Source organism: Nerophis ophidion, linkage group LG03, assembly GCF_033978795.1.
Source record: "Nerophis ophidion isolate RoL-2023_Sa linkage group LG03, RoL_Noph_v1.0, whole genome shotgun sequence".
Classification (NCBI taxonomy): Eukaryota; Metazoa; Chordata; class Actinopteri; order Syngnathiformes; family Syngnathidae; genus Nerophis; species Nerophis ophidion.
The window spans coordinates 4,498,811-4,510,294 of NC_084613.1; the positions used below are offsets into that span (position 1 = coordinate 4,498,811).

The following is an 11,484-nucleotide window of genomic DNA, read 5'->3' on the forward strand; positions in this document are numbered from 1 at the left end:
ACCCAAACAAGTTTTGCATTGAATATTGAACACGCAAGGCTTATATAACTTTATAGTGACATGCAAAGTCCACTTTCAACAAATAATAGTTAAAAAATATCAATGGCATATCAAATAAAAGGTAAATAAAAATTGAATGCCAATTTTCCATTTGCAGCCTTCTGAGGTGAACATCAAAATTAACTTTTTCCACGGGCTAATAATACATCTGAAAGTAAAATAATAATGACTGAATCAAACATTCAAGCCTTGAAGTAGCAAGAAAAAGTGCATGAATAAAATGTTAATTATTGCTCAGTTTTCTTAAACACCGAATATGGAACAAGCAATATGGGGGGAATATGGTTTCATTTCTTTCTTCAAATGAGTTGACTTTCCAGTCCGGTCAAAGTCCTCCAGTTTAAAATGTCAGCTGCACAAAACTGAACAATCTTTGACTTTTTAATATTTGCTCCTGAATGCTGCTTCTCATATTTTGATTTTCACTAATTTATATTTGGACTTCTTGTCCTTTTGCATTATGATTTGAAAAGTCAAGTCTTTCAGCATCTATTTTCACATCTTCACCCCCCCCCCTTTCATCCATCTCTTCCCTGACGATCTGCCAATAAAAGCTTCAATCAATTAAAAACATTTTTGGATTTGAAATGAATCCTCTGAATACTGCAGCTGTTTGATATTGGTATTATTTTATTGTGAACATGCATATACTGTATCTACAGTGTATACATCACATATTCACAATTTCACATGACAATATGTCCAAAAAAGGAGTAGGGAGAGCTTATAATAATACATGTACTTGACTGGAAGTAAAATACAAAACAAAGAAAACGTGATCTAAAAATGGTGGAAGCATTATGACATGATTGTGTCACACACGTTACAAGTGGTGATGTTGTTAGAACGTCAGCGTTATTTCAAATTGTTTCTTACTCCGGTACTTTCTCTCCTGTGTGTGTTCTCAGGTGTCTTACAAGTGATTTACGTTTAGTAAAACCTTTGTTGCACCTTGCCAAGGGATATGTTTTTTTCCCAGAGTGTATTCTCATGTGTTTTTTCAAACAGGGATGTTGTGCAAAACATTTACCACACACCGAACAGATAAAGGGTTTCTCACCAGTATGCGTCCTTGTGTGTATTACCAAGTCTGCCTTTCGCAGGTATCTTTTGTCACAAATTGAGCACATGAATGGTTTATCTCCAGTGTGTGTTCTCATGTGCACTAGAAGGCTTGATCGCACAGAGAATCTTTTGTTGCACCTTGAACAGGCATAAGGTTTTTCACCAGTGTGTATTCTTGTGTGTATTTTCAAACTTTCCTTGTCACAGAATCTTTTTCCGCAAAAGGAGCACTCGAAAGGTTTTTCTCCGGTGTGTGTTCTCATGTGTCTTTGAAAGTCTGTATTATCCCGAAAACACTTATGACAAATTGAACAGAAAAAGCGTTTTTCGCCTGTGTGTATTCTTGTGTGATTTTTCAGATGACAAGCCCGTTGAAACGTTTTGTCACAGTAAGAGCACGTGAATGTTTTTTCTCCGTTGTGTTCTCTCATGTGCTGTACGAGTGTTGAATGTTCCGAAAAGCTTTTTGTGCAGTGGTAACAGGAAAACGGGTTTTCTCCAGTGTGCGTTCTCATGTGTCTTATCAAATTACACTTTACTGTAAAATCTTTACCACAGATTGAACAGGGAAAATCTTTTTCCTCATTGTGTGATTTCATGTGTGTTTTCAAATTACCTTTTTGTATGAAACCTTTACCACAGATTGAACAGGAAAAGTCTTTATCTCCAGCGTGAATTTTCATGTGTGTTTTCAGATTCCCATTTTGTGTAAAACTTTTACCACAGATCAAACAGATGAAAGGGGTTTCTCCGGTGTGTGTTCTCATGTGTTTTTTCAAATCACTCTGTGCATAACTTTTACCGCAGATTGAACAGAGAACATCTTTTTCTCCAGTGTGCGTTCTCATGTGACTTTTCATACTATGCTGGCGAGTAAAAGTTTTGTCACAGTGAGAGCATTGAAAGTGTGTGTGACGTGTCTTGATATCACCTTTGAACTTGTCTTTACTCTTCACAGTGACACCAGTCAATGGCTTCTTGGGGACACCAGCTTTCTCCAGTTCTTCAATGTGCTTTTCCTCTCGACTGATGCTGTGTTCCTCCTCTTCTTCTTTCATGTGTGGGTCTTGAGGCTCCACCTCTTCCTCTTTGATGTGTGGGGGCCGTGGCTCCTCCGGCTTCATCCTGGAGGTCCACTCCTGCTGCTCAGGGAGAAGACCTTCTTCACAGACATCTGCAGAGCACAAAAGGACAAACACATGCTTTAGAAAAGTTGCACCAGAAAATTTTCTGATAAACAAACACAAAATAAACTGCAGTTAAACCTGACATACTAACAAGAGAGCTGATCGCACACCTGAAGGACAAAAAAATTTAAATGCAATTGACCAAATCCTGTGCAAATCGTGGGAGGAATCAAGTAGGAGAAACAGAAAGGAGGTTCATTCCAAAAGAGAAAGAACTGAACCACTCACAAGAAACCAAAAGCAAAAAAAGAAACCTTAAAGTCCCGGCATAATGTTAAAGCAAGTTCAATCAATCAATCAATGTTTATTTATATAGCCCTCAATCAAAAGTGTCTCAAAGGGCTGCACAAGCCACAACGACATCCTCGGTTCGGATCCCACATAAGGGGAAGGAAAAACTCACAACCCAGTGGGATGTCAATGTGAATGACTATGAGAAACCTTGGAGAGGACCACAGATGAATGTTAACCTTCATTTGACACGGCCTCTAGGTCACATTGTTGCAACCCAGCAATTTCATTGTTGTTGATTATCCATCCATCCATCCATCCATTTTCTGCCGCTTATTCCCGTTCGGGGTCGCGGGGGGCGCTGGCGCCTATCTCAGCTACAATCGGGCGGAAGGCAGGGTACACCCTGGACAAGTCGCCACCTCATCACAGGGCCAACACAGATAGACAGACAACATTCACACTCACATTCACACACTAGGGCCAATTTAGTGTTGCCAATCAACCTATCCCCAGGTGCATGTCTTTGGAGGTGGGAGGAAGCCGGAGTACCCGGAGGGAACCCACGCATTCACGGGGAGAACATGCAAACTCCACACAGAAAGATCCCGAGCCTGGATTTGAACCCAGGACTGCAGGACCTTCGTATTGTGAGGCAGACGCACTAACCCCTCTGCCACCGTGAAGCCCACCGTGTTGTTGATTAATGAAGCATTTTTATAATGCTTGTGTAAAAAAGCAAGTATATCTCCACCTTGAGAGAGAATGGTGGACCCTGGATGAACATGAGTTACAAACATTGGATTCGATGATATCTGGATGTTCTGCTTACTTGGACTGTGATGAAGCTGTGAGGACTCAGGTGGTTTCTCTTCGTGCTCTTCAGTCTTCACCAAGACAACAGTCAGTGGAAACTTGGTGAGATCAGCCTCCTCCTGCCCGAGAAGACACTCTTCCTCCTGAGTGATCCAGAGCTCCTCCTCTTCCTCTTTAATGTGGGGGGGCTGCTGGACGTCTGTGGGGTAAATAAAGAAATAATATTAAGCGAAAATAAAAGCAGTTTTTGACTTAAACTGTTAACACAATGTGATTACTTGTGTTCTCATTGGGGTTGCAAAATTCCGGGAATATTCAAAGTTGAAAATTTTCCATGGGAATTAAAGGGAATTAATGGGAATAAACATTGAATGCAACATGTTAGATCTTGCAAATTCAGTAGAATTTCAACCCTGCACTGTGCATTCCTCCATCACGCTAATTGCTACGGACTGGACTCTATTATGTTAGATCCACTATGGACTGGACTCTCACTATTATGTGAGATCCACTATGGCCTGGACTCTCACTATTATGTTAGATCCACTATAGACTGGACTCTCACACTATTATGTTAGATCCACTATGGACTGGACTCTCTCTATTATGTTAGATCCACTATGGACTGGACTCTCACTATTATGTAAGATCCACTATGGACTGGACTCTCACTATTATGTTAGATCCACTATGGACTGGACTCTCACTATTATGTTAGATCCACTATGGACTGAACTCTCACTATTATGTTAGATCCACTATGGACTGGACTCTCACTATTATGTTAGATCCACTATGGGCTGGACTCTCAAACTATTATGTTAGATCCACTATGGACTGGACTCTCACTATTATGTTAGATCCACTATGGGCTGGACTCTCAAACTATTATGTTGGATCCACTATGGGCTGGACTCTCACACTATTATGTTAGATCCACTATGGACTGGACTCTCACTATTATGTTAGATCCATTATGGACTGGACTCTCACATATTATGTTAGATCCACTATGGACTGGACTCTCACATATTATGTTAGATCCACTATGGACTGGACTCTCACTATTATGTTAGATCCACTATGGACTGGACTCTCACTATTATGTTAGATCCACTATGGACTGGACTCTCACTATTATGTTAGATCCACTATGGACTGGACTCTCACTATTATGTTATATCCACTATGGACTGGACTCTCACTATTATGTTAGATCCACTATGGACTGGACTCTTACTATTATGTTAGATCCACTATGGACTGGACTCTCACTATTATGTTAGATCCACTATGGACTGGACTCTCACTATTATGTTAGATCCACTATGGACTGGACTCTTACTATTATGTTAGATCCACTATGGACTGGACTCTAACACTATTATGTTAGATCCACTATGGACTGGACTCTCACACTATTATGTTAGATCCACAATACACAGAGACAACGGTCAATGGAAACTTGGTGGGATCAGCCTCCTCCTGCCCAAGAAGACACTCTCTCTCCCCTTCTTCTTGAATGTAGGAGGACTGCATTTGTTCCTCTTGTTCCATACCTTGGGGATGCTGTGTATCCTCCTTTTCCTCTTTAATATCAAGGGGCTGTGGATCCTCCTCTTCTTTTACGCGGGGTGGCTGTGGATAGCCGCGCTCCACAGTGAAGCCGCCCCCCTGCAGAGGAAGGAGACATCCTTCTTGATGTCCAATCAGCTGATGGATGTCTACAGGACACAAAACAAAACAAACATTTGAATTTGAGCGAGGATGAAAGATTTGTGGATGAGGAAAGTGAGAGTGAAGGACTAGAGGGCAGTTGGAGCGATTCAGATAGGGAAAATGCTGTGAGAGACGCCATGGGTGTGGGAGGACCACTCGGCCTGGCCCAACCGCAACAAGAGATAGAGCCAAACTGCTTTGAACCCGACGCTGACGGTCAGGAGGACGCTGCTGATATTGATGCTGGAGTAGCGCACGACATATATCGCCTTCAGAATACAGAATGGTAAAATGTTATTTATTTATAGACTAGTTTTAGCTTGTGGCCTAGTCTTGCACTGTTACTGTTAATGTTACAACTTACACCCCAGGCCCAGGACTATCTATAGACTAAGTATCTATCATTGACACAATGTCAAACCTAATTAATGACCCATTATTTCTATGGGCCACAGCTCCATATACCGGCAATACTAAAACTATGCATGTGGATTAATAAGATCCACAACAAGACAAAGATAATATTAATTATTGCACAAGTATGCAGATTGCAGGTGTCAATAATATGAATTGATTTACAAATATTATGAATATTTCTATGTCCAGGCAGCTGTGCAATGTGTACTGTGATGTGCAGAATCATGTTCAGGGACGGCGTGGCGCAGTGGAGGAGTGGCCGTGCGCAACTTGAAGGTCCCTGGTTCAATCCCCACCTAGTACCAACCTCGTCACGTCCGTTGTGTCCTGAGCAAGACACTTCACCCTTGCTCCTGATGGGTGCTGGTTAGCGCCTTGCATGGCAGCTCCCTCCATCAGTGTGTGAATGTGTGTGTGAATGTGGAAGTAGTGTCAAAGCGCTTTAAGTACCTTGAAGGTAGAAAAGCGCTATACAAGTACAACCCATTTATCATTATTTATTTATCACCGAAATAGACATACCCTTTGATCTATGATGTCTTTTCCCTGTTCGGGTGCTCCTGCTACTAGTCATTGGCGTTGGTGCTGTCCCAATCGGTACCCAGTCCCTCTGGCATCCTTGTTTACTTCCCTGGAAATGGAGAAACAGCTACATGTAATATGGATACCTCATTTACATAAATGATGAATACTTTCTCTATTGGGCTTGAACTGTAATCCATTTGAACATTGATTTGGAAAACAAATCCAACCTGATCTTGATCGCCCTCCTCATCAGGCAAATCTAGTGCCATTGCCATTGGTTCATCCACCACTGATGCCGTAGTCGTACTGGCCATGATCTGATCTATTGTCTGTAAATGTACAATACTTGATATTATTGTCTATTGTAATCTATTGACACTATTGACAGTAATGTCAGTAAATGTACGATACTTTATACTGCAGAAGAACTTGACTAGAACTTGAAGCAATAATTATCCATCCATCCATCTTCTTCCGCTTATCCGAGGTCGAGTCACGGGGGAAGCAGCCTAAGCAGGGAAACCCAGACTTCCCTCTCCCCAGACACTTCGTTCAGCTCTTCCCGGGAGATCCCGAAGCGTTCCCAAGCCAGCCGGGAGACATAGTCTTCCCAACGTGTCCTGGGTCTTCCCCGTGGCCTCCTACCGGTTGGACGTGACCTAAACACCTCCCTAGGGAGGCGTTCGGGTGGAATCCTGACCAGATGCCCGAACCACCTCATCTGGCTCCTCTCCATGTGGAGGAGCAGCAGCTTTACTTTGAGTTCCTCCCGGATGGCAGAGCTTCTCACCCTATCTCTAAGGGAGAGACCCACCACCTGGCGGAGGAAACTCATTTTGGTCGCTTGTACCCGTGATCTTGTCCTTTCGGTCATGACCCAAAGCTCATGACCATAGGTGAAGATGGGAACGTAGATCGACCGGTAAATTGAGAGCTTTGCCTTCCGGCTCAGCTCCTTCTTCACCACAACGGATCGATACAACGTCCGCATTACTGAAGAAGCCGCACCGATCCGCCTGTCCATCTCACCATCCACTCTTCCCTCACTCGTGAACAAGACTCCTAGGTACTTGAACTCCTCCACTTGGGGCAGGGTCTTCTCCCCAACCCGGAGGTGGCACTCCACACTTTTCCGGGCGAGAACCATAGACTTGGACTTGGAGGTGCTGATACTCGATCCAGTGAGAGCTGAGGATCCCGGCCAGATGAAGCCATCAGGACCACATCATCTGCAAAAAGCAGAGAGCTGATCCGCGGCCACCAAACCGGAACCCCTCAACGCCTTGACTGCGCCTAGAAATTCTGTCCATAAAAGTTATGAACAGAATCGGTGTCAAAGGGCAGCCTTGGCGGAGTCCAACCCTCACTGGAAACGTGTCTGACTTACTGCCAGCAATGCGTACCAAGCTCTGGCACTGATCGTACAAGGAGCGAACCGCCCCAGTCAGACAGTCCGATACCCCATACTCTCTGAAAACTCCCCACAGGACTTCCCGAGGGACACTGTCGAATGCCTTCTCCAAGTCCACAAAGCACATGTAGACTGGTTGGCAAAACTCCCATGGACCCTCAAGGACCCTGCCGAGAGTAAAGAGCTGGTCCACAGTTCCACGACCAGGACGAAAACCACACTGTTCCTCCTGAATCCGAGATTCGACTATCCGGCGTAGCCTCCTCTCCACTACACCTGAATAAACCTTACCGGGAAGGCTGAGGAGTGTGATCCCACGGAAGTTGGAACACAACCTCCGGTCCCCCTTCTTAAAGAGAGGAACCACCACCCCGGTCTACCAATCCAGCGCGGACCGCCCCCGATGTCCACGCGATGCTGCAGAGTCTTGTCAACCAAGACAGCCCCACAGCATCCAGAGCCTTAAGGAACTCCGGGCGGATCTCATCCACCCCCGGGGCCTTGTCACCGAGGAGCTTTTTAACTACCTCAGCAATCTCAGCCCCAGAAATAGGAGAGTCCACCACAGATTCCCCAGGCACTGCTTCCTCGTAGGAAGACGTGTTGGTGGGATTGAGGAGGTCTTCAAAGTATTCCTTCCACCGATCCACAACATCCGCAGTTGAGGTCAGCAGAACACCATCCGCACCATACACGGTGTTGACAGTGCACTGCTTCCCCTTCCTGAGGCGGCGGATGGTGGTTCAGAATCGCTTCGAAGCCGTCCGGAAGTCGTTTTCCATGGCTTCCCCGAACTCCTTCCATGTCCGAGTTTTTGCCTCCGCGACCGTGGAAGCTGCACACCGCTTGGCCCGTCGGTACCCGTCCACTGCCTCTGGAGTCCTATGAGCCAAAAGAACCCGATAGGACTCCTTCTTCAGCTTGACGGCATCCCTCACTGCTGGTGTCCACCAACGGGTTCAGGGATTACCGCCCCGACAGGCACCAACTACCTTGCGGCCACAAGTCCAATCAGCCGCCTCGACAATAGAGGTGCGGAACGTGGTCCACTCGGACTCAATGTCCCGCACCTCCCTCGTGACATGTTCAATGTTCTTCCGGGTGGTGATAGGTAGAAAGCGCCGCCTCTCTCTTCACCCGAGTGTCCAAAACATGCAATAATTATATGTAGACTATTTTATTGTTAATTTATTTCATTGTTCATGGAGTAGTCTATGACTATGCCTGTGAGTATGACTATGGAAACTGGAAATCAAGATCCTTACCATCTTCCTTCTCCTTTTGTTAAATGCAGACCTCATGTGCACGGTCTGTCCACTTGTGGAGGGGGTGGGGTGGTCTGAACTTGTTGAAGTACTGGCACTGGGAGCACTGACAGTGACACTCCCACTGATGCCTGGCCGTGGTATGTTGAAAATAGTTGGCCCCGCACCTTTCTTCAGCACCAGTCGACGGGTGGTGGCGATGCCCATCTCTGCCCTTAGGAATGGACCCTCTTCAAAACACGATCTTTCGAAATGATTGCTGCATAATACACTGTACTTTGTGTGTGTGGTCCAATCCAACCGTGTTCGCTTGACCTCTCTGTTCCATAGTAAAGCTTGACTGTCATCTTTCGGGAATTTAAACAATGAAACACCGGCTCTGTTTGTGTTGCTGCAGCCGGCCGCAATACACCGCTTCCCACTTACAGCTTTCTTCTTTGCTGTCTCCATTGTTCATTGAAGAAATTGCAGAAGATTCACCAACACAGAAGATTCACCAACACAGATGTCCAGAATACTGTGGAATTCTGCAATGAAAACAGACGACTTAATAGTTGGCCACCATGCTGTCCCAAAATGTCCTCTACAATCCGTGACATCACGCGCAGGCGTCATCATACCAAAACGTTTTCAGCAAGATATTTCGGCGCAAAATTTAAAATTGCACTTTAGTAAGCTAAAGATGTATAAACTATCAGACTGCGTGGTCGATAGTAGTGGGTTACAGTAGGCCTTTAATTATTGCTCAGTTTGCTACACTGATTTGCTTCAACACTGATTATGTAACAATGCTTAAATAATAGTGCAAAATCAACATTACTCTGGGGTAAATATCAACATTAACTTTTTCCACAGGCTAATAATACATTTGAAAATAAAATAATAAGGAATGAATCAAAAATTCAAGCCTTCAAGTAGCAAGAGAGTGCATGAATAAAACTAATTATTGCTCAGTTTGCTGCATTGATTTGCTTTAACACTGAATATGGAACAAGCAACACTTATATAACATAACAGTGCAAAAGCAACTTTCAAAAAACAAATAAAAAACATCAATGGTATATTAAATACAATTTAAATAAAAAAATGTAATACCTCTTTTCTATTTGCAGCCTTCTGAGGTAAATAGCCATTCATTTTCTACCGCTTATTCCCTTCGGGGTCTCGGAGGCGCTGGTGCCTCTCTCAGCTACAATCGGGCGGAAGGCGGCGTACACCCTGGACATGTTGCCACCTCATCGCAGGAGGTAAATATCAACATTAACTTTTCCCACAGGCTAATGAATTTAAAAATAAAATAACAATGGGTTGGAGGGGCGGGGTTTGGTGTTAGCGGGAGGTGTATATTGTAGCGTCCCGGAAGAGTTTGCGCTGCAAAGGGTTCTGGGTATTGGTTCTGTTGTGTTTATGTTGCGTTACGGTGCGGATGTTCTCCCGAAATGTGTTTGTCATTCTTGTTTGGTGTGGGTTCACAGTGTGGTGCATATTTGTAACAGTGTTAAAGTTGTTTATACGGCCACCCTCAGTGTGACCTGTATGGCTGTTGACCAAGTATGCCTTACATTCACTTATGTGTGCATACGAGCCGCTTACATTATGTGACTGGGTCGGCACGCTGTTTGTATGGAGGGAAAGCGGACGTGACGCCCCCTATATTGTTGTCCAGGTGGAAATCAGGAGACATTCGGGAGAATGGTTGTCCCGGGAGATTTTCGGGAGGGGCACTGAACTTCGGGCTTCTCCCGGGAAAATCGGGAGGGTTGGCAAGTATGAGTATTAGCGGTGTTACAGCGGCATCGCCACTGTATAGTACCGGCGGGCCAGCTCTATTGCTAATTCTATATTGCCTCAAGGGCCAAATTTGGCCCACGGGCCAGAGTTTCACGCCCATGCCCCAGATTGTAAATAATACAATGTATATACTCTGTGATTACTGTTTTATGCTGATAGTATATATTTGTACCATGAAAAGATTAACGTGGACCCCAACTTTAACAAGGTGAAAAACTTATTGGGGTGTTACCATTTAGTAGTCAATTGTACGAAATATGTACTGTACTGTGCAATCTACTAATAAAAGTTTCAATCAATCAATCAAAACTCTTTCAACATTTTGGGATGCCGACCCCTGCTTTAAATAAACAACGATTTGTCTCCTGAAAATGTCTTGTTTTCATGAACACAGTAAAAACAAGGCAGTGCATCATCCTCACAAGACAATAAACAATTCATCCTTCAAAAGACATAATTATTCAAGAATTGTGTTGATAAATAAACATAAAGTGAGCAAACAGGTGAGAGTAAGAAGTAAACAAACCTGTACTGAGTAAGACACGTTTATATTTCTTGAGAACAGCGTCCAGTAGTTGATGTTGTTTGGTTGAAGAAAGTTCCTCCTCGTACTCTGCCATCATTCCTTCGCACATGTTCACACAATCACGACACTTTACACTCACATTCAATCTTTATAATAACTCCAAAAAGGGACAAGCGGTAGAGAAATGGATGGATGGAATAACCTACGAGTTTCTTTGTTAGCAGCTAGCAAGCTAAGCTAACTAGCGCTAAGCTAGCACAAGAAGACTAACGTATCCAAACACAAACTATCATGAACGATGTTTACTCCATTAAACGACATAAGTGTACACACTCCAACAGATTAAGAACGCAGGACTTTAAAGACTACAATAACGTCTTCTTCATCAAACGCCATTTTCTTACTTACCCTCGTCCTGTTTTATTCGCGCGCTTGTTGTCAAATCTCGCGAGAACGCCAAAACTCGCCCTC

At 44.1% G+C, this 11,484-nt stretch overlaps 1 protein-coding gene across 5 annotated transcripts; it reads right to left on the minus strand.

The window, feature by feature from the left end:
• On the minus strand, positions 1–11,484 carry LOC133549004 (gastrula zinc finger protein XlCGF57.1-like). 5 transcript variants are annotated; one of them, XM_061894043.1, is made up of 8 exons: positions 11,014–11,415; positions 8,974–9,223; positions 8,697–8,910; positions 6,248–6,349; positions 6,018–6,126; positions 4,919–5,083; positions 3,376–3,558; positions 3–2,299 (listed from the first exon to the last, which is right to left on the minus strand). In XM_061894043.1, the coding sequence occupies exons 2-8, from the start codon at positions 9,144–9,146 to the stop codon at positions 933–935; spliced, it is 2,313 nt and encodes a 770-aa protein (XP_061750027.1). In that variant the 5' UTR covers positions 9,147–9,223; positions 11,014–11,415; the 3' UTR covers positions 3–932. The 5 variants fall into 5 exon arrangements, with proteins under 5 accessions (XP_061750028.1, XP_061750027.1, XP_061750029.1 ...); XM_061894045.1 differs by having other exon boundaries at positions 4–2,299; positions 9,123–9,223; XM_061894042.1 differs by adding an exon at positions 11,422–11,484 and having other exon boundaries at positions 5–2,299; positions 8,697–9,223; positions 11,014–11,112.

Coding starts and splice junctions, on each gene's coding strand:
- LOC133549004 (XM_061894042.1), bottom strand. CDS start 9,146: ATGGAGACAGCAAAGAAGAAAGCTGTAAGTGGGAAGCGGTGTATTGCG. Junction 6,127..6,247: donor AGGAGGGCGATCAAGATCAG/GTTGGATTTGTT, acceptor CTCCATTTCCAG/GGAAGTAAACAAGGATGCCA. Junction 2,300..3,375: donor ACAGCTTCATCACAGTCCAA/GTAAGCAGAACA, acceptor TGTGCTCTGCAG/ATGTCTGTGAAGAAGGTCTT.